At 46.2% G+C, this 23,561-nt stretch overlaps 1 protein-coding gene across 4 annotated transcripts in view; it reads right to left on the bottom strand.

Annotated features, from left to right (window-relative positions):
• Positions 1–23,561, bottom strand: part of CCDC149 (coiled-coil domain containing 149) — a 96,416-nt gene that overhangs the window by 64,841 nt on the left and 8,014 nt on the right. Inside the window, exon 1 of one of the 4 annotated variants that reach the window (XM_043572864.1) lies at positions 12,759–13,036. The exons of the other annotated variants lie outside the window; for them this stretch is intronic. Within the exon in view, the coding sequence (XP_043428799.1) occupies positions 12,759–12,764 (6 nt within the window). The 5' untranslated portion in view covers positions 12,765–13,036. Of the gene's footprint in view, positions 1–12,758; positions 13,037–23,561 lie in introns of those variants that run through there. 4 annotated transcript variants of the gene reach the window in all.

Below are 23,561 nucleotides of genomic sequence, written 5' to 3'. Positions count from 1 at the left end.
TGTCTCCCTCTGACATGTCCAGTTCTCCTTTCCTTCCAGGCACATGGCAGGACTGTCCCTCGTCATGCTCTGGAGTGAGATAGAGCCATGTAACTTGCTTTATCCAGTAAAGTGGGCCTGGAAGGGACACGAGGGACTCCCAGGGTGAAAGCACTGAAGAGCCAAGGTAAGAATCCCCAAGCCTCCTCCTCCCCTGCCACAACACATATTGCTATGGAGACGTCACAAGAACAAAAGAGCCTGCAGTGTGGTACCCACATGGCAGACAACTGCCCTGATGAGTCATCTGGGTCCACGGAGAAATTTACATGATCCAGAAGTAAAACTTTGTGGTTGTTAAGGCACAGAGATTTGGGGGAGGTGTTGGTTACCGCAGCATAACTTAGCCCATCCTGGCTCATACAGTCCATGTCAAAGAAAAGGAGCACAGGGAGCCTGGTGGAGATTATATTTGTGCACCCCACCCCTCACTGTGCTGCTGCTGAATCACCACAACGATGAAGACACACAAGTATTATTATCATCACTATTAACAAAAACCAAAGTTTTTGTGACAAATGCTTTCCATGTATGCGTGCCTTTGATCCTCACAGCAATCCCGTGAGGTTACTCTGCTGTCATCACATTCATTGTCTAACGAGGAAATGAACTTGAAATAAAAGAGTTCATGTAATGTGCCCAGGGATGGACAGAGTCAGAATTTGAACTTAGATCTTTGTAGGGCCAACCCCTTGAAACCCCAAATCCTGAAAAACTAAGCATTCTGTGAAAAAGAAAGAGAGAAAAAGAAAGAAAGAGAGAGAGAGAAAGAGAAAGAAAGAAAGAAAAGAGAGAGAGAAAAAGAAAGAAAGAAAGAAAGAAAGAAAGAAAGAAAGAAAGAAAGAAAGAAAGAAAGAAAGAAAGAAAGAAAGAAAGAAAGAAAGAAAGAAAGAAAGAAAGAAAGAAAGAAAGAAAAATCCTCAGAATATTCACGGAGTTGGTCACTACGTTGAGTCAGTATTCCCAGCACAAGGAGCTATGGGAGGGCAGTTCTGAATTTGGCTATGTTTTAGACCTAGAACAAATGAGTGAAACCTTTATCTTTTTGCCCCCTCCCCTCTAGATCTAGGGGGCCTGCCTCTTCTTTCCTCAGATTCTAGGCCTGAAGGAAGAAGGAAAAAAAACCAAAAACCCAAACCAAGAGGATCCACAAGCATCTCTCCCCTGTGCTTTTTGGGAGGGAGCCAAGTGGAAGCAATAAGTTTTCTATCCACTTACAGGAAATGGGATAAACTAAGGGTGTCAGAAAAGAACCAGAGGGCTGTTTCCTCCAAAGAGGCTTGGTCGGAACAGTCTTGTGTAAGCTGTAGCTGGTCTCAGCCACTCACTCAACAAATATTTTCTAGGTGCCTTCTCTGTGGGAGGCACTGAGCCAAACACCGGTCTCCCCAAGGGATAAATGGTCCTGTTGATTTTGAAAATGAAAAACATGATACCTGGATAACAAATCTTATTTCCACAATCCCTTATGGGTTTTTCTGAATCCCCCGACGTTCGGAAAACTGAAAACTTGTTCACAGCCCATTAGTGACCTCAGCTGACGTGAGGGTGTTTATTCTTTTTTTTAGTTTTATTTATTTTGAGAGGGAGAGAGAGAGAACATGTATACAAGAGGTGGGGGGGAGGGGAGAGAGAGAAGGAGAGGGAGAGGGAGAGGGAGAGGGAGAGAGGGAGAGAGAGAGAGAGAGAGAGAGAGAAAGAGAGGGAGAGAGAGAAAATCCAAAGCAGGCTCCACACTGTCAGCGTGGGACCTGATGTGGGGCTCAAACTCATGAACCGTGAGATCATGACCTGAGCCAAAATTAAGAGTTGGATGCTTAATCGACTGAGCCACCCACGTACCCTAGATGTGAAGGTGTTTATGGTCTCTATGCCACTAAATGTCAATATTCATACATTTGCTGAAGACAAATCAATGTGTTTGATTATTGACTAGTCACTGCCCTGGAGTTTGCTGGGGCCAATACACAATGTACCATATGCTTAAGGCATTTCCTCTCAGATTCCAATAACTTCAGGAACTGAAACGCCTCTGGGACCCAAGGAGTTTAGACACAGGGAACCTGACTTTTATTTGAAAGTCACCCTTGCAAATCTCTACATAGTCTTGATGACATGTGTGTGACTAAAGTCCAATCTTTCTTGGACAAGAATTGTCCCACACCTAAGCATTTATTGGATATTGACTTCCTCACATAGGCCAGGAAAAACTAAAAGTACATTACATGCAGAAAATCTTCAAGCTGCCTTAAATGCTATGTGTCTATTCCCATAGCCTCCTATTTTCTTTATTATTTAGAATTAGCATTGAATGCTGGAGCTGGGATAAACCTCACAGGTAACCCAAGCGACTTGCCCGACTGCCAAGAACAAGGTTTCTGGCCTAATAGTGTTTTCCAAGTGGTGGGTCACGACACATTAGTCTGGGTAGTGAAATTAATTCACCTGCAATGTCATTTTCTTTAAAAAGAAGAAAAAAAGATGCAGAACAGAAGATATCCGTGTGCATCCCATGAAGGTAAGCACTGTTTCACCAAGCTTTTCTTTTGGAGCATGTGTGTAGGAATAAACACACGTATCTGCATATCTTCACACATTTAGTGTGGACTGTCACTCTAAAAGCCTATAAACCACTATTCTGTAAAAAGCCACCCTGCACATGTATTCATTCATTCGATGGATGTTTCATGAAGGCCTCCAAGGGAGGCAAGAGTGGGATGGAGGTTGGCTTTATGGGCAGGGGAGGAAAACTAGATACAGGAGAGGGCACTTGATGCATTTTGAGAGTTGAGTGGGCATCATGGCGCCCAAATAAAGGCCATTATGTCATGGAGATAATTAGTTCTTTGGGACTGAGGCACAACCCAGATTAATACATACCTGCTCTGCCCCCCTCACTGGGCTTCAAATGGAAGGTGCCATGCTAAAATTGGACTTTGTAAACTTTTTCAAAATTCAAGGTACTACGTTCACGGCACTTAAAGCGAACGAAACACTTTCGCAGACATTCTCTCATTTGATGGTCAACATTGTATGACAAGTGGGACAAAAGCTGTTTTCCTCATTTTAAAAAAGAGCTGAGATTGTCTTCCTCAGAGTAACAGAACTAACTACTGTCAGCTCAAACCAGGACTCTGACGTACAAATTCCAGGCTCTTTTTAGTATGTTATATTGGTCCCAAATACATTAGTAGCAGGTCCACACATTACCTCTCTTAGATCTAACCATATTTAAAAAAAATGTCTATTTATTTTTGAGAGAGACAGAGACAGAGAGAGAGCAGGGGAGGGGCAGCAGAGAGAGACAGAGAGGGAGACAGAGAATCTTCTACACTGACAGTGTAGAGCCCAGCGTGGGGCTTGAACTCTTGAACTGTGAGATCTTGACCTGAGTTAAAACAGGAGTCGGACCCTCAACCGACTGAGCCTCCCAGGGTCTAACTACATTTTTAACCAAACGCTCTCAGACATAACTGTGTACTCGGAGTGGTGCATTTTGACTCATAGTGTGTTGAGGCCTTGTTTGGAAGACAGGTGGCCCTCCTGGGACCCTTTTCAATCATATTCCACGGGGAAGGACTGAGGCACAAGAGGCCACCTAGCCATCTGCTCGGTCACCGACCAACTCCGTCCCGGAGAGTTCTGGCTGCCTGTGTGCTGATGAACACACTGGGCTCTTCGCTGGCTGAGTCACATGGATGAGACTCATAGTTTTTCAAAGGGCACTTGCACACGGTTATGTAAGCTGTGACTCAGGCCCCGGACCCTCTTCTCTTCATTCACTCAAAACCTTACCCCCCTCAACCAAGAGAATCGCCTTCAGTCCAATGGGCTTTCCTGTCATCTCTTGCTGGTTTCATCCAAGTTGGTGTCACCAGCTCAGCCTCTCACCTGTGTTCACTCTCGTCTCTGTGTCTCCATCTGAACATCTGAGAGGCAGCTTCAACTGAACCCTCACTATCCCCTTGAACTTGCCCTGCCCTGAATCTTCCCCATTGGGAAGTGGTACAAACCATGTTTGGTTTTCCATTAAACCTTGGAGTCCTCCTTGCCTCTTGTCTTTTGCTCACAGCCCTCATTTACTTCATCAGCTAATGCCATGGCTCTACCTTCACAGGGTATATTGAATCAGGTACTGCTCACCCACTTCCCCCACTCTCACTCTTGTTCCAGCCACCATCATCTTTAAGTTTATTTATTTTCAGAGAGAGAGAGAGAGAGAGAGAGAGAGAGAGCGCACAAGTGGGGGAAGGGAATAGAGAGAAGGAGAAAGAGAGAATCCCAAGAAGACTCTGCACTGTCAGCACGGAGCCCCATGTGGGGCTCGAACTCATGAGCCATGAGATCATGACCTGAGCCAAAATCAAGAGCCAGACACTTAACCGACCGAGTCACCCAGGCGCCCCCGCCATCATCTCTTGATTAGACCGTGGCCCCAGCCTCTTGCTTCACACTGTCTGCTTCTACCCACCTACAGTCCCTGCTCCGTGTCATAATGAGAATGATGCTTCTTAACGGAAAGCAGATGGTGACATGTAGTGACTCAAAGTCCCCCACGGCCTCCCATCACATTTAAAACAAAACCCAAAGTCCTCCCACTTACCCTTGCTCACTGCTCTCCAACCTCACTGGCCTCCTTGCTGGTCTATGACCACATCAAGCCCACTCCAACCTCAGGGCCTTGGCCTTGCTGCTTCCTCTGCTTGGATTGCAGACTTGTTCCCTGGCTTCCTTCAGATCTGTTGTTAACGTCTCCTTCTCAGGAAGTTCGTCCCTGTCTGTAAATACCCAGACTCTCAATCCTCTTACATGGTGTTACTTTCCTTCATTGCACTTAATACTTGATCTTGAGTTATGTAACTGATGACTATTGGTTTATTTTCAACATCTCCCTCTCCATGGCCACGAGTGCTTTGCTTTTTTCATTCTAGGTGCCCCACATTCAGAATGATGCACGGTATATAGCTGGTGCTCAATACATACATATAACGAATGAGAAATATATAACTGATGACTATTGGTTTATTTTCAACATCTCCCTCTCCATGGCCACGAGTGCTTTGCTTTTTTCATTCTAGGTGCCCCACATTCAGAATGATGCACGGTATATAGCTGGTGCTCAATACATACATATAACGAATGAGAAATATATAACTGATGACTATTGGTTTATTTTCAACATCTCCCTCTCCATGGCCACGAGTGCTTTGCTTTTTTCATTCTAGGTGCCCCACATTCAGAATGATGCACAGTATATAGCTGGTGCTCAATACATACATATAACGAATGAGAAAATGTCATGCATTATCTTACTATATCTCACTATAGCCTCAAGGGTGTGTGTGACACGTGTGGTTTTATCCCCATTTTATGGATTCTCAAACTCGCAGCTGGTAAAGACCAGAAGAATCACCTAAACCAGACCCCTAATCATACACGTGTGGAAACTGGAACCCAGACTGTGCACTGACTTACCCAGGGCTGACTAGTAGGACCCAGAGCTGGACCTAAGCTGAGGGTTCCTCTCAGCCCAGTGCGTTTCTCTCCACACACCAAATTAAGGCACGCATCCCTGGCGAGACATAAGTGCCTATCAACGTAGAATGGTGCCTGGTACTTCTTATAACAATAAAAATTATTAATAAAATAAAAGAGAAATAGATGATAATAAGTAGCCTGATCATCATTCATTAATAGTCACGAACTATAGCATGCTAAATGCTATAAAGACATACAAAGTTCCCAGAAACACAGGAAAGGCAGCTTGAAGCAACGGTTGAGAGCATGGCAGAAGGAACTGGGACACTGCAGTCAGATCTTGACTTTACCGCTCACTAGCTATGTGATCAATTACTTAGCCTCTCCGTGCCTCAGTCTCTCCATCCGTTCAGTGGGTATGATTATAGTATCTTCATAGGGCTAGCGTGAGAATTAAAAGAATTAGTATGTGTGAAACATCTACAATAGTAAGTGCCGTAGGTGCATTGCTATTCCATTTTTCATCACGAGGAGAGGATCACAGCTCGGCAAAGAAGGTGCTCAGAGAGTCAGAGGAAGATGTGAATGTTTGAAACGGATCCCAAAGGCCAGGTGGAAGGATTGTTTTGCTGGGGGGGGGGGGGGTAGCTGCGGTTGTGACAGGTAGTGGTGATGGGAAAACCGTACTCCTGGCAGGGAAACGGTCCCAGCAAAGCTCAGAGGTGAGATGCCTGAAGACAGGCTGTCCGCATGGCAAGCTGCATGCTGGGCTGTCTTGGGGGGAGGAGTGGGAACGAAAGCTACCTAAGATAAAGCTGGAAAGAGAGACAGATGGGTGGTCAGGTCAGAAAGGGCCTGGAAGTGGTGTTGAGGAGTTCAGATTTGATTCTTCCAGCAAGCAGGAGCCCCGAGGGTCTCTGAATAGGGGAGTGACATTAAGAATCCTTTGAGGAAGGCAATTTCGGCCTGACATCAATGCGGTGTAAATTATCTTTGACTGTACAGCTTGGGTAAAATTTGCTGCCAAGCTCGCAGGGGGAGGGGAAGGCAGCTGGGGTTCAGGGCCCCGCTTTGCAGACACCCCTTTGGATCCTGCAGTTTGATCTGATCTGTCAGGCCGACAAAGAACACACTGGCTTTGCTGTTTCTTAATGTGGATTCTGTTATCGCCTTGTCTAACGCAGTTCTGTTAGGCGGGGTGCTACCCAGGCAACCGGCTGCAGGCACGGGGTTAGCCTCAGCCACGGCGGCTGCTATCAGAATCTTATCAGTGGGCGGACGGGTCACGTGGCTGCCCAATCGCAGGTCAAAGGGCGTAGACGAGCAGGGCAAACCTCACGAAACGGGCCGCTCTGGCCAGGGGATACACACTTGGTTCTCCCTATCTTCCATCGTTGCTCCCCAGTCAAGGTGTAGTTCTGCCTGTTAAGTTCATGTGTGGCGTGGGGGCCACACCCCCTCTTCATGTGTGGCGTGGGGGATATTTGCTCTCTTCTCGGCCCAAGAAAAGGAGGGTTTGGGTTTGTTTTCAGTAAAGGAGAAGGAGAAAACAAATCAGTATTTTTTGAACGTCTACTATGTGTCAGGCACTGTTAGGAGTAATAACGATGAGAAGCGTAGACTTTTATTTCATTAACAATAGTAATTAGTGGCATAGTGACCACTATTTAGTGAACATTTTGTTCCAAACTGTATGCAATGATCAACTTGAAACATTACATTCAATCCATACAGCTGCTCTATGACGTAGGTTGTATGATTAGCCCCATTTTAGGCAGGAGAACACTGAAGCCCAATGAGGTCAATTTATCCTTCATTCCTAAAGTAGTAGTCAGTAGCAAAGCCAGACTGTTCTCTGCGTTGGGTTCTAAGCAACAGGACCCTTTAGCTGTAAGTGACAGTAACTGATACTCTAACGCAGGAATGTACTGGAAGGATATCGGCACTCATAGAATTGGCAGAAGGACAGAGAAGTCGACTTGGAAACAAGTAAGCAGCGAGGTGACTCTGGTGGCTGCAGGCAGGACGAGGAACCACCAGGTCTCAGTGCAGGAAAGATGAGGTTAGAGGCCACCGATTGGGGCAGAACGGGGTAAAGTTTCAGCTTCTTTATCTCTCACCTCAAGGGGTGGCCTAAAGTAGATCATGTGCCATCCTTCGCCTGGGGGAGCACAGGACACCCACATTATAGTCTTGTGCTCTGTCCCTGCAGATTATATCCAGGGGTAATGCCCTCCAACCCAGGGTGTTGGTGCAAAGAGAAATGAATGCTGGGGAGTGAGAAAACAACGACTGTTCACCACACTAACCTGGGTAGATCCATTCTATTGAGCTTATTCCTCAACTTTGCTAAGGTCCTCCTTCTGGTGGCTTATGAATAAAGGTTGAAAAAGAAACAGTGCACATTTAATAACAATTCCTTTTATTCTGATTAACCTCTGAGACTCTATTAACCACACCCAGAAACACATATACAGTGGTGAAGTCTACACGCTGCCGTGGGGTATACACCTACCACCTGGAGAAAGGAGAAAAACCACACACCAAGTACACGGGGTAATCAGTGAACGTGAATGCAATAAACGGTAAAATATGCCCGGTTTTCGGCACGTGTGCTAGACCTCGTGAAACACTTTTATTATCCTCTCCAAGATAGACTTCTTTTGAACTGCATTTCAATCGTGTTTTTAAAGCACAACTCACAAGTCATTTGTCGATGTCAATCCCTACCTGCATACAAACGCCACATAGGTAGCCTTGTGCTCTCATCCTAAGAACCGAGACCTACAGTTTTCACCACTGAGTGGCTTTTATCTACCCACTTACTGTTATCTGCAATAAAGCAAATCATAATTTGCTATAAGGAAGATCATAATAATTACACGACTATCTGAAATACCACATTACTGTTTAGATGGCTTTACAGCTAGACAAATGCGATGAGAGATAAAGGTGGCCAGGCTGTCAGGGAGGGCGCCTCTCCACCGAGTGACTCGTGGTCCTTGGCGATTTTTACGGATGGGGTCAGGCTAGCTCTCGTTAGCCGCTGCGAGAATATTACCTGCTAATCCCCAAAGGCTTCACAACGTGCTGATAAACTCGTGTGGCTGAAGGGTTCGTGTTCAGGAATAATTTAGAAACTTCTCAACTATAGGCTCCCTCTTTTCTGAGGGGTATTTCCCCCTCTGGTCCTCCTCTACTTCCTACTTTCTCACTGCCCTCTTCTTATCCTATTCTCCCTCCTCCACCCAGGAATACCTCCTTTCTCACCCAATATGCGGCTTCGGGCAAACAGTATCCGGCAATCGACATAACTTCAACTTCCAATAAGCCACTCCCTCCATTCTCAGAAGCCCTACTCTGCCCTGCCCAGTGATGTCTGGCCGGGACCATCACGACAGCCTCCTCTTGCCTCCTTACCTGTCTGGCCCAGGTACGAATCCCTTTGAAAACCATACATCAGGTCCTGCCACTCACTCGCTTTTAAAAATATCCCTGTTACGGAGATTGGCAAACAAGAGCTCTGCGGTACCTGGCTGCAGTCCACTTCGGACTCCTCCTGCCCTCTCCCTGACTCCTGGTAACCATGTGACATTCCAGGTACACCTGAAGTAGGGCATCACAGCCACCAGCCCACCCATCTGCCTCCCCACCGACTGAGGCCTCCCTGCAGCCAAGGTCCAACTCATTCACCTTTGCATCTCCAGAGCCAAGCTCCTGACCAAGAGTTGAGTGCTCAATACACTTTACATTTGAGATGTAAATGAATTTTGATTCCCGCTAAGCTGAAATATATTTACCTATTTGTAATATATTTTTTAGGAAGCTAATCAATTATTATTTATTATTAAGCTTAACTCTCGAAAGTCCATTTTTAGCATCATTTAGAAAAAGAAATCTGGTGGGGCGCCGGGGTGGCTCAGTCAGTTAAGCGTCCAACTTTAGCTCAGGTCATGGTCTCACAGATTGTGGGTTCGAACCCTGCGTCAGGCTCTGTGCTGACAGCTCGGAGCCTGGAGCCTGCTTCAGATTCTGTGTCTCCCTCTCTCTCTGCCCCTCCCCTACTTGCGCTCTGTCTCTCTCTCTCTCTCTCAAAAATAAAAAATAAACATTTTTTAAAAAATGTAGAGAAAGAAATCTGGTTGCAAAAACTTGATATGTATGGAGAGGTCACAAGACAGTTCCTACAGAATTGCCATAATGGCATTTGTAATTTCACCTCATTTTTATTCCTTAAAACGAGCGCTTCCCCATATCACAGGGGCATAAACTTCCTTTACACCTTCATTCTCTGAAATCTTGCAGACTGACCACTCCAGATATACAGGACTGTCACTTAGGGACACACTGAACCTTGCCAGGCAGAGTTTGGGCATCTATGGAGTAAGATGCTAAGTGGGGCCAACCCCACGTGGACAGTCATCTCACGGAGGTCCTCCAGCCTGCGGCCATCGTGACCACACCACACTGACTCACCCGTGGGAGCAGCCTTTGCCAGCCACGATCACACCCCAGTCTCCTAAGCACGTCCACAGCCCTGTTCCAAATCTGTGTTCGCCTTTGTAATTTTTAGATAACATTTCAGCAATTTCAGGTTGGTAACAATGATTCTTATGCCATTCTCTAAGATGACTTTTTTTTTTTTTTTTATGATCTAGCTTTCTCTGAGTCACCATGGCGGCCTCCCCCTCTCCAGTATTACTTTCGACAGGCAAACTTTGATGATTTGAATGCCCCAGGGGATGTGCTGGAAATTTAAGTTAAGTGAGATTTCAGGTAATTGGAAGAGTTTATAATGTGAACTATGGTAGCTGGGGGGTATGTGAAATTCACTGACAGTCTTGGTTAGGTGAAGTTAGGAATAACGAGGGTTTGCCTGAATATCTATTTCAATCCTTCCCTCCTGTTATTCCTTCCTTACTCCCTGTCCCCACCTTCTCAGTCTCTGTGCTGTCTGAGTGCACCCCTGTTCTTTTCAGGCCAATAAAAATTAGGAGGAAATGCAAGGAAAAAAGACTGCTTTCCTTCTAGTTGGCCATAAATGGGCTAGGAAATCCCTCTCATTTGCTGAAGACGGCATATATTTTTAAAGACCATTGCTTGCCTAGAGCGACTTTGCTCTCTCCCCAGCGCTAGGCTGATCTGACCTTGCCTCCGGCCGAGATGCTGATGGCAAGGCGTGCAATTCAGGTTTGTTTCACAGAGATCCAGGATTCGGGATGGGGCACTAAAATCGCCCACGCATCTGAGGTTCACCCTTTTCCATCCAGGCTGCCAGGGGCCTGGGGTACGCTAGCTGTAGCCGACAGCCCACATCACAAACACTCACATATACAATGACATATTAAAACACGTAACAGTCACACATGGAATGTAATGAGAGATTCACTAGGCACTTCATTATGGGATAATAATTCAATTCCATTGCAGAAAGCTTTTCTTGTGGGCTGGGTAGCAATAAAAAGCCAACAAAGCATGGACAACATTTTGGTCAAACTGTCTTTGAAAGCTATACAATTGCTGTGGCTCATCTTCCCCCTGTCTCAAAAATAAATCATAAAAAAAAAAAACAACAAAACCCAACCCTGGGGCACTTGGGTGGCTCCATCGGTTAAGCTTTCCACTTTAGCTCAGGTCATGATCCCGTGGTTCATGAGTTCGAGCCCCGCGTGGGGGTCTGTGCTAATGGCTCGGAGACTGAAGCCTGCTTCGGATTCTGTGTCTCCCTCTCTCTCTGCCCCTCCCCTGCTCACACTCTGTCTCTCCCTCTCAAAAATAAACATTAAAAAAAAATAAGAAGAAAAAAAACCCCTAAAATCCTTACTACTGTTGAGCCACAGTGACCGCTGTATATCTATCTGCCCCTGACTTCTCAGATCTGCCCTCAAACACCGTGAGGCAGTGCCTCCACTTCCCAGATGAGGCTCAAGTCGTTTGCAGAACTCCAACTGATTCCAGGACTATCCTTTAACAAAAGGGACTTTGGGAGGCACAGGGACAAAGGCACTATTGATAGACACAACATGGCACCTGGGATTTAGAGTGAAATTATGTGGCTTCCATGGCCATCACCTACCACTCACCCCCGCTGTATCTCAGTTTCCTCTTACATAAATGCTGGGTGAACGACCATCACCATAGTGGACTCTACTCAGTGTCCAAAGGTGATTCAGTATTTCCCATATATAAGTCATTAATCCTTATCACAACCCCAAAAAGTAGACATTCTCCCCTTTTACAGATGAAGAAACTGAGGACCTAGGAGATTTTTCTTTTTTTAAGTCACACAACTTGTGGGGCATCTGGGTGGCTCAGTCTGTTAAGCGTCCAACTCTTGATGTCAGCTCATGTCAGGATCTCACATTTTGTGGGTTCAAGTCCCGTGTCGGGCTCTGTGCTGAGAGCACGGAGCCTGCTTGGGATTTTCTCTCTCCCTCTCTCTCTGCCCCTGCCCAACTCGTGCTATCTCTGTTTCTCTCAAAATAAATAAATAAACTTAAGAACAAAGTCACACAACTTGCCAGTGGCAACGGTGGGATTTATTTTTTTTAATGTTTATTTATTTTGAGAAAGAGAGAGAGAGAGAGCAGGGCAGGGGCAGAGAGAGAGGGAGAGAGAATCCCAAGCAGGCTCTGCGATCTCAGCGCAGAGCCCAATGCAGGGCTCAAACCCATGAAACGTGAGGACACGACATGAGCTGAAATCAAGAGTTGGACGCTTAACTGACTGAGCTACCCAGGCACCCTGGAAATGGTGGGATTTAAACCCAGGCCTGCCCCACCTCTCCCACAGGAGAGTCATAAGGGCTCTATAAGACAATGCATGTTTTTTTTTTTTTTTTTAAAAGCACTCAATAAATTCTAAAGGCACCAATCTTATTAATAATCACAATAATCCAAAGAACTGCGTTCATCCTATTCAAAGAAAGAAAACCAATCTCCATTCCTAAGTTTGTCAGCAGACCTTGCCTTTGGGAAAAATATCATCTCCCTGCTGGGATGAAGTGTTCCAGAAGAGGTCAGAGTGCTCCAGATGAAGACTCAACTCAAGATGGAGCATTTGTGGGAGTATTCCCTGGCTTCCATCTCTTCCATACTAGAGTCAGGTGCAGATACTCCAAGGCAAGGAGGTGTTCCGTCCCTGTCTGCCCCCGAAAGGCAGTCATCTGCAGACTAGAGATCTTGAAATCAGACATGCAAATCCATCACTATTTTAATTATCCAAGGAAGCAGAGCTCTTACCACCATCTGCCAAGATGCCAGCCAATCGTGATCATCACGGCTCCCCCCAGCGGTTCTCTCTGCATGAGAATCACGGAGTCATCATTAAAGGGCCACTTGGGCCCCAATTTCCGCCTACAGGATGAAGGTGTCCCCAGCGGAAGCTTGTGAGTGGGAGCTGTTTTTGCCTTCTCTCTATGCCTAGCTCATATTTTCCTGAGCACTGTTAATTTGCTCCTGAGCTTGTCATTATCAGTTTCTTACCACCACCTCCAGGCAGTACTGATTAGTGAGAAATGTTCCTCAACAAGAACTGTCAGTTCAGAACTCGGCCCCACGGCAACAAGTTAGGTGGAGATTCATTCTGGAACATGGGTGGATGTGCAGTTCTGCTGATTCAAATCGCAGGCTTATTCAGAGGGCAGACTAAACTATAAACACTAATTAAGGCAAGGGCTCTGTCCAGGTCTGTTTCCCTGGCTGGTAATGGTGCAACTGGGTCGATTATGCTAGCAAAGGCTCCTATGGATGATCTCAATTTAGTATGGCTTTCAGGGAGGATGGCAAAGTCCTCATTGTCTCCACATCACCAACAAGCCAACAGCCAACATTGGGCATAATTTTATGGCTTCTCTTGACAGCCCATTTGTCCACCACAATCACGGTTCATCAGAAGAGCATTGAAATGACAGTAACATGGGTTGCTTCAGTTTGTTCCTCTGCAAGTACAGACACAAGACCTGGCGCTTCAAGGATTCCTTTGGAGGGGCGCCTGGGTGGCGCAGTCGGTTAAGCGTCCGACTTCAGCCAGGTCACGATCTCGCGGTCCGTGAGTTCGAGCCCCGCGTCGGGCTCTGGGCTGATGGCTCGGAGCCTGGAGCCTGTTTCCGATTCTGTGTCTCCCTCTCTCTCTGCCCCTCCCCCATTCATGCTCTGTCTCTCTCTGTCCCAAAAATAAATAAACGTTGAAAAAAAAAATTAAAAAAAAAAAAAAAAAAGGATTCCTTTGGAGAAGACATCACTGATGCAGGTAGCATCAAGGCGTGGGCATTTCTCTTTCAGTAAGGAAAGTCACTGATAATCAAGGTCACTACAGACAGCAGCGTCAATAGGACTGACTAAATATGTGACCAGGCTAACCATTCCAAAAGGAGATGAAATTTTAGAGGCAGAGAGACCTAAAAGCTCATGGAAGGCAGTGGATATCCCAAGTACGTTTTGGGGGGGGGGGGCAGACTTTCTTGGATTCCAGTCCCTGCCCTGCACCTGTAGCTGAATGACCTTGAGCAAGTTAATCCATCTCTTGCTGAGCCAAAGACCCCTTACTTGTAAAAGGGGGACCATGACAGTGTGTCCTTCGTAGGGTCTGCGACATAAAGGAGGCAATGGAACAAGGTATCTAGTCCAGTCACTGGTGTGAAGCTGGCATTTGCTAACAGGTTATTATTTTTTTTATCTTTATAATCCTCCTCCTCCTCCTCCTCCTCATCGGTCATCATCATCATGTTCATGCTATATCATTAGGACTGTTGCTGTCCGTACTGTGTAGGAGGGTGCAAAGACCAAAGTAGTTAAAACAAGTCTTTGGGAAAGACCTATCAAGCCTGATGGGCCTAGACCCCAGATATGGCCATGGAGGCATCAGACAAAACACTAAGGGCAGACCCTCCTCCACCACTGACCGTGTGCCAGGTACTGTTCTGGGCACTTCACACACATTAGTTCATTTGGTCCTCACAATGAGGCCCTAGGAGGTAGGAGTTACTATGATCCCCTACATCTCCTATAAAGTGCTGGCCAAGAAGAGGGAAGCAGAAGTGTTCCAGGAGACTTCTGGGAAGTTTCCTTAAAGGAAGGAGCATATTCTTCTTCATGTTTTCTTCCTCCTGCAAAATATTCATCCCGAAAATGGAAAGCTCCACTGTTGGAACGGTGGATAAAAGAAACAGAAGGTGCCTGGGTCCCTGAAAAACTGTAAGCTGCCATATCAGCCTTAAACGGTCTTCCTCTAAAGTCACTGTACTTGAGAGAGAAATACAGATAACTCTATCTTATCCAAACCACTGCTGTTTCTGGTATTACGTTAAAACTAATCCTAAATAATATGCCAACACACCCAAGCAACTGATACTGAGGAAATTTGGCACCTTTTAATGTAAGATATGTAACTGAGTTCATACGAGAGCCCTATGTCACCCCTGACAGGTGTCACTGGATATCCATGATACAAAACTGTGTAAGTACTATACTGAGGTTTTCATAGAGTTTAAATGAAAGAATACTTCCTTCTTGGCTTGATAATTCAAAATACACACCTCCTAAAAATGAGCACCACACTAGAATGTTTTTTCATTCGTTCACTCACTCATCCATTTGGTGAGGCTACGGTAGACCAGGGGAAACACAGACTTTGGAATAAAAAGAACCCGAGTTCAAATCCCAGCTCTTGTATTGCCAGCATATATTCTCTTATGTTTACTTATCAACTCTTAGCCATATTGATCACAGCAAATGAAATGGTGGTAACTCTAGCTGCCTCTCAAGGCTGTTGTGAGGTACAAATGAAATGCATATATAAAGCGTTCAGGACTGGGCACATTAAATAGCACCCAATAAACATATCCTTTTTCCTTCAAATATGTGCCTGCACCAAACCTTAGATGAACCTTATATGTATGGCACACAGGGCTTAATAAATGGACACATTGGTAAGAATAACTTCACTGGGGCGCCTGGGTGGCTCAATCAGTGAAACATCTGACTCCTGATCTCAGCTTAGGTCGTGATCTTAAGATTGAGAGTTCAAGCCCCGCGTTGGGCTCCCTGCTGGGTGGGGAGCCTACTTAAAAGCAAAACAGAATGAAAAGAATACCTTTACTGCAGTTAATAATCATAATGATACTGAGAGAGTAGTGGCAATCATAGCAGTGGTCGTAGAAACAGCGGTAGTAAAATAATCAAAAGCTAAACAGAGAGGGTGAAAATAAGGAAGGTCCCCAAATGTGTGCGGTTAATACCTACATGATCAAAACTTAACTGTTCAGCACGAGGTCGGAGACTGTTTCTGGAGAAGTGTGGAATTTTTCTCATGAATCCTCACCAATGTTTCCAGTAATCAAAGCAGTGATTTTCCTTGCTCACCAAGCAATCTTATAATCCTAAAAGAACGTCTCTCTAAAACCCAGGTGTTTAAATTGTCCAATGAATTCCTCTCTTTTTTCAAAAATGAATTTTTAAAAAGAAGTTGATGGACAGGATGAACGCACACCCTAGAATCTGCTCTCCTGTACAAACCTTTACACCGAGTGGTAAGATGCCAGATACCCTTGCCCCAGCGCACAGGGGTGGTTATTAGGTCGTTCGGCCTAACTCACGTGCATTCACAGAAACTAAGTAAGCAAGGGAAGATATAAGCCGGCTGTGCAAAAAACCACGGGAAAACCTTAAAGTCACTGTCCCTGCAGCCTACTCGAGAGTTTAACAGAACTCTGATGGCAGACATCTGGGTGTTCCGACAGTGGGAAACAATGCAGTTAAGAATTGCTAAGACATAGGCTCAAAGTCCAGCAAATGTATAGTTTGTCGACACGGTGTAATCCCGTGCTGCCACAGAGACTGATGTCGATGGGGATGAGTTAGTGACGTGGAAACTGTTCATGACTTATTGCTGAGCAAGAAAAAGAACACCTTATCAAACAGCATACAGTGACAGAATTCAAAAAAATGCTTAATGGGTGCAGGAGGGGTGGGTGGGTAGAGTCGACTAGGAAAGGCATGCAGAGCCTTCTGGGGAGCTGAGAATGTTCTATATCTTGACCTGGGTGGTGCACATGCAAAAATGCATTGAGCATTCACCGTGTGCATTCACTGTATGTGCGTAGCATGTGATATAAACTCATTTTTAGAAATAAAGGCCTGGAAAAATATCTGAATGATTAAACACTAAAATATTAACAGTAGTCATCTCTGGGTACTGGAATTATAGTTATTTTCTTTTAAACATACGTATATTTTCTCGGGACAGTTGGCTGAGCGTCTGACTCCTGATTTTGGCTCAGGTCATGATCTCATGGTTCATGGGATCGAGTCCCGCATTTAGGCTCTGTGCTGACAGCACGGAGCCTACTTGGGATTCTCTCTCTCCCTTTCCCCTGCTCTCTCTCTCTCTCCCTGAAAATAAAAATAAATAAACTTTAAAAAATGAATAAACATACGTATATTTTCTAAATTTGGGGACCGCTTAAGTTTATTCAGATATTTAAAGTCAAATCCATCATGATCCAAAGTTTTACCATCTCTAGGTAATACCTTCAGTCACTCACCTCTCTTCGCCACCCTTTCTCCATTCACAGATTCAGGCTGACAAGGGTAGGGCCCCCACAGCTGCCCAAGGAAACTCTCTGTGATGGGGGCAGGTAGGATCCAGGGGACGTGGATCTGTGGCATTACTAGATTCTAGTACTTCTGCGGAGCCCCTGCTCAGACAGCACTGGGTCACCCGGAGCACCTGCCTGCAGCCTCCACAGCAGAGGTGGCATCCTGACCGTCCTCCAGTTATGGCCACATCTGCAGGTGTCCCTGACGCCACTTTTGCTCAACTTCCAGCCTCTACTGAAGTCTGGGCAGGGATTTGGAACCCGACCCCAGAAGTCTCTATCTCAGCTCAAGTTCTTGGGCTCAGATCTAGGTCAGCTGGCACGAGCATGCAGAGGATAGGAACCCAAGCCTTCCGGTGGGAGAACCATCTGACTTGAACTTAAAAGGCCTGCCTCCACATACTTGCTTCTTGCCAAGTGACCATCAATAAGGACTCCGAATTTCCATTTCTTCACACTACCCCCTGCTCATTCTAACTGACGAGGTGGTTATGAGGATAAGGGAATGGAGAAGAAGGTGACAGCATCCCATTGGCTTCTGCACCCTAACTTTTAGCAAGGTGCCTGAGGCCGGGTTAATCCTCTTAAGCATCAGTAGAAGAAAGACAGATGTAAGGTACTGTTTTTATGTATTATGTCCTGTGATGAGGTGACCGCAGAGGCCAAAGCAATCGCATAGCTTCTTTGCATGAGAGTCAAAGGTGGGTGCGAACAACCTTGGCACAAACCCTTCTAGTCCAGGGTGAAGGCAGAGGCTGGGTACGACACATGATAGCACAGGTCAGAGCCCGTTACAGAAAGTAGCTCTTTATAACCAAATGATTTCCCACCTGCAGCTTCTGCCTCTTGTCAAGCAATATATCTGATACGATAAAATTTCGGTTTGGAAGAAAAGAAAGGAAAGAAGGGGAGGTTGGGATGGATGGAGAGAGAGAGAGAGAGAGAGAGAGAGAGAGAGAGAGAGAGAGAGAGGAAACGACTTCTAGTGAATTCATAAATCCCTTGGAGCTTATTAAAAGGAGATTTGACTTACTACCTTTAACAGATCACAGTCTGTATTTGGAAAGTCAGAAGGTCTGTGAGATCAAATGGATACAAGGCGACTTTGGGGAGAGAAACACACGAGAATGTTGTTCTGACGAGCAAACAAATGGATGTCCTTGTTTTAATTCAGCAGGTTTTCAATGCAAGTATTAACTGAGAGCCGGATAGGCTTGTCACCTCTTTCAGATTTGTCTACAAGCAGGACTTTGTGCTGGGTATAATGGCAGATTCAAAAAACACCCACCCCTTCCCACTCTGAGTAACTCCAGGCTGGAGACAAGGCACGTACGCAAATAATTCCGACCTGGTCACGGAGGTGCGCCTGGATGCTATGCGATCGCAGGAGGCCAAAGACCTTCCAGGTGGAGGTTAAGGTGGTTATGACTGAGCCTCGAAGGAGGAGTGAGAAGAAGTAAGAGAACCAGGGTTCCTGCCAGAGGGCACAGCCTGAGCAAACCCCAGGTGGGTGGAAACGCTGGCTTCCTGCAAACACTCAGCGTGCTTCTCGTTTACCGAGAACACAGGACATGTGAAACGGAGATGTGCAAAGTAAGGCCGGATCATTTGGTTTGGATGAAAGTAAGAAAGGCCTTAAACGACAATAAAGTCTGAGACAGAGTGAGAGCCAGCGGGAGCTATGGAGGCTTTTGACCAAGGAAGGGTCAGATCCCAGTTTTGCTTCCAGGCACTTGACCAGGCAGTGAGGAGAGGGCGGGAGGGCAGAAACGGGTGCAGGAGGCAGGGAGGCGTGTTCTCCAGGGAGGAGGTTACTGTTAGTTCTTTGTGAGCAAGTGCTGTGTCCTGAGAACTGATGTCAGCCTACTAAGAGGCTTATTCAGGACCCCACCAAACGTGGGAAGGAGTTAGCAATGGCTCCGAAGACCAGGGCACCATTTCCTAAAGCACAGGACCACCACCTCGGCTGCAGAGGGTCGGGGACTTGGAAACATACTTTCATATATATCACCTCACTCTAGCCTCATCTCAGGTGAGGGATACAAGACGGATACTGTTATCCTCGTTGCATAAAGTCCAGAGAAACTTGAGGTCTTGGGGAAGTCATGAGATTCGCCCAACACTAAGTAGCTACCTACCGACGGAGCTTGAAGACTTACGTGACCCAGCTGGTGAGGATACCGGTCATGGGCTGGTGCCACGTGGACACTCACTCCCAGCTTCTTTGGGGCCATGAGCAGTCTGGGGGAGAGGCTGGAAGTGGGGCACACCAGCAGCTGAGCAGGGCTGGCTTCAAAGACAGTATCAGAAATGGCAACGTGAACTCTTTCCTTCCTTCTTTCCTTCCTTCCATGAGTACCTGCCAAGGACCATGTGCCTGGAATTGTACTAGATATTATTGCCCCCCCCCCCACACCTCTCTGAGGGCTCCCATTTTCAGGAACCCCATTACCTTGCCTTATTATGCTGCCAACAATTCTCCACACCATCTCCCCAACTGAAACGTACCATCAACTTCCCAAGTAAAACATACCAGGCCCAGGGGAGGTAGGACGCTCATGTGATGTGACATTTGACCATGGCCTTTAAGTATGCAAAGGAGGTCACCTTGGACACAAGCAAAGACCTAGAGATGCCTCAGGGCCTGGAACGATCTGGTATCTGTTAGGAGTTCTGTGGAGAGTGGGGGAGTGGATAGGCAGAAGGGGCCCAGGGGAGTCATTGGAGGTGAGGGGGGAGCAGGGCCCCTGGAGGCCAACTGAGGGACTGGCCTTGACTCTGCAGGCCCCTGAGGGCCATCAGAGAGCTTGAGGCAAAGGAGTGGTAAAGCATTTCAGTGCTTATAAGGACAACTCCAGCTGGATGACAGGACACAGAAGAAAGGTCTTACAGGATGTAGCAGATAATTCTGAGGACAGTGAATGAGAATCTGAGCCGTGGTGGGACGGTGGAAATGGCGACACAGAGCCCTTATTAAAGACTTGTTCAAGAGCAGAAGATATGGGCCTTGATTAATAATTAGATTGGGTTCAGCTGTAGCGACATCATCACTCGAGATGGGATGGAAGAAGGGAAGACAGATAGGAAAGGCAGAAGCCAGAGGGAGGATGGATTCGGGTTAGGGCACATTGAGTGTAGGGTGCCTGGAGACATGTCCAGCGGCCATGTGCAGGGATGCAGAAGCCCAGCAGGTGGGGAAGGAAGAGTGGAGTGTCAGAGGCTGCACAGCCAGGACCACATAGGCTGAAACCTGAGGACAGACCACTGTGCATGGCAGAGAGGAGTCTGGTCTTGGATGGGCTTGGCAAGGGCACTGCAGGAGAAAAGATGGGGCAGAAGGCAGACTCAGGTGGATCGAGAGTGGATGAGAGCAAGGGGACAAGGAAGAGGCTCAGGTGGGCTCCTGTGTCCTTCTCGACCCTCATCCCTATCACATTGACTCCTGGCAGATCAGCTACCTTCCCACCGCACCCAGGTAATTTCTCCCCTGCTCAGAGGGTATAATCATGTCATCAGTAACATTCTGTGTGTCGACCATTAATAAAGCTATAGGTGGGCAGGCACATTGATGAGTCACTTTTCCATGAGTGAAGACCTCAAAGTAGAGGTCCTGTATATGGGTCAGAACTGGGTTGGTTCTTGGGTATTATTCAGTATCCCCACTCAGTTCTGCTCCTCTTGAGTCATAGCATGAAATTCATTCCTATCTCCTACCCACCCAACATAGCTGGTCACAGTCCCTTCTCTTAGGAGCTCACTAACTTGTGTAGGAGTTGAGATCCACACACAGAGAAGGTCCCTATATTTCTCTGGGAGCATTTAAGTGCTATATGAGTGGCTTGGAGTCTAAGCTATGTAACGCAACAGGCTGAAGAGTTCACTTCAAGCTTGGGTGGTCATGGACGATTTTATGAGGGATGCGGGCTTCTATTCCATTTTGGAGGTCTAGTAAAGGCTGTGGTCTGGGAAGAAGTAGAAGGCCCACCCAGATGAGATCAGGATGTGGGAATGAGGTAGGAACCAGAATGCAGGATGGATCAGTTTGTCTGGAACACTCAGTTTCTGAGGGGACCAATGAGACATAAAGTTGGAAAGCTCAAGGCCAGTTTGAGGGGAGCCTTTGAATACCAGATAATGGGGAGCCAAGAAGGTTTCTGAGTAAGAAGACTTAGTGAAAAGTGCTTTTCTTCTTAAGGTGGCATAATAGATTAGTTGTACAGAGGATAGACTGTCTTGAAGGAGATCTGATATCCTGGACATAAATGACATGTCACAATAAAACAGCACAAGGTGATAGAAACAGAGTAGATTATTGAACAAACTTATACAGAAAATGAAAATGGGAAGACTTCAAAACAAAAACCAACCAAGGTTTACGTTCCTTGGGAACCCCTCCCACGGGCACCATGTCACCTGATGGGCCACAGAGAGATGCAGACTCTCCACTAAGCAAAGATCTCCACCATGAGGTACCCGAAGCCCCAGTGTGGTTCTATTAGTGGAAAACCAGGCGGTGAGTAAGAAATGTCATTCACTCTGGTCATTTTCATTCAGGGACTAGCCAAAGTCCTCTTCTAATCTTCAGCCAATGTATTTTATTCAATGTGAAAGTCACTAAATTAATTTTTTAACATAATAAGAGTAGAAATTGTCAATTTTAGAAGCGCATATGCGAATTTCCCTGCACAGGAGAGAACATGAATCCTATTAGTTAAAAATAGCAGTTGTGCTCACTTTCCCCCACATGCTAATTTTAATAAACTTACTCTGAAATTAGCCTGCCACTATGCAGATAGCTGCTCATCCAAAATGCTCCCAGTAAGCACTAAGCTTGCCTTGCAAGAGTTCAAGTACTCCCAGGAAACTCTGAACAATGCAGAGTTCTAAATGGAACTCATCTCTTCTCACCAACTTGGCCACTCCCAATCCTCTATCATGCCCAGCCTGGCCTCTCTCTAGCCACCCATCACGGGTCATCTTGGACCCATTCCATTTCATCTTCCCAATCCAGTTGGCTATGAAATCCTGTCGGGGTCATTAAAAACAAAATCTTTCTCTTAGCCATCCCTTCTCCTCTATTCCCACGGACGCTGTTATCTCCTTACCACTTCATTTATTCAAACATCCAGATTCATATATCCTACAATTACTTAATTCCTATAAAGGGCAAAGCACAGTGCAAAGAGAGCGAAGGCCACAAATTAACAACACATGGTCCCTGCTCTCAAGGAGTTCAAGATCATTTGGGTTCAGCGGAGAGATAGACACGTTATAGGTTAGTTAGAAAACCATGTAAGTGGCATGGCTTCGGTGCCAAAGGAGTAATCGGAAATGCTGGTGGTGACAGAAAACACTAGATTGCTAGTCCCTCATCTTGTCTTTCCCCGATTCCTGGCAAAGTTACCAAATTTGTCTGCACATCCCCGCTGCCTGGCATAGTGCCTCGCAGACTCTGTTAGAGGCTCAGTGATCACTGAGTTCGGTGGAAACAGATCTATCCCAGATAGTTTCATCGACTTGTACCCCAGCTAAAAAAGTGTCCAGCACCTCTCCATTACCAGCTATGTTAGAGCACGCCCTCTGTCTTGCTTCTGAGGTCATTCACCATCTGGGCCACCCTGGCTCTTCCAACCTTCATGTCTGCTATACCTCAACCCACTAGTTCCAGCCTTTCCTCAAAGGTCAGAAGCATTTCCTCAAAGGTCAGCTGCCAGCCCAGTGTTCATGCCTGCTTCTATCATGATCACCCATGGCCTCTTCAACCAAAGGGGAGGGACCCAGTTCAAGTTCCACTGCCTCTAGGAAGCTTTTTCCCACCTCTCAAGCCTGACCAAGTGTCTATATATGTGCCTGCTATTCTGTACTGTTTTTTTAAATTTAATACTATTATTAATAAGAATAATACTTTGAAATATTAACTGATGTCCTATCTACCCACCTTGCCTCCATTTCCTATAATTCCTACCCTGTTTCTCCCTGCACATCCCTCTGCCTTTTTAAGAAACCAGACATTCTGCCTTTGTGTTCCAAGGAAGGGAGCACCCAGCAAAACACAGGTAACAAAGTGATTGGCTCTTCAGTGTTGGAAGTCTGGTCCTTAAGACATCAGGGCATGGAACAGCCTCCCCAGGAGCTCCCTCCCCCATGGCTTCCCAAAAGACTAGAAAGATCTCCAAAGTTGAGGAAAGGGCAGAATCAGAGGGCAAAGAAAGAGAGTTTGGCTATCAGTGAGTCTCTAAGAATGAGCACGGAGCCTCTGCCTAATCCGCCTGGGTGAGGGCAGTGGAGGGGGAACCCCAGGACCAGGGTGGGGAGCACGGCTAGTCGTGCTGGAAACCTGATGAAGTGGGATGTGAAGAGGTAAGGAATAAAGCTCTCCAGAGCAATGTCTATCTCAAATATCCATCTCTCCCCTTTATTTATTATTATTATTTTTTAATTTTTTTTT

This window comes from Prionailurus bengalensis, chromosome B1 (genome assembly GCF_016509475.1).
Source record: "Prionailurus bengalensis isolate Pbe53 chromosome B1, Fcat_Pben_1.1_paternal_pri, whole genome shotgun sequence".
Lineage (NCBI taxonomy): Eukaryota > Metazoa > Chordata > Mammalia > Carnivora > Felidae > Prionailurus > Prionailurus bengalensis.
This window is presented reverse-complemented; position numbering and strand designations above follow the sequence as displayed.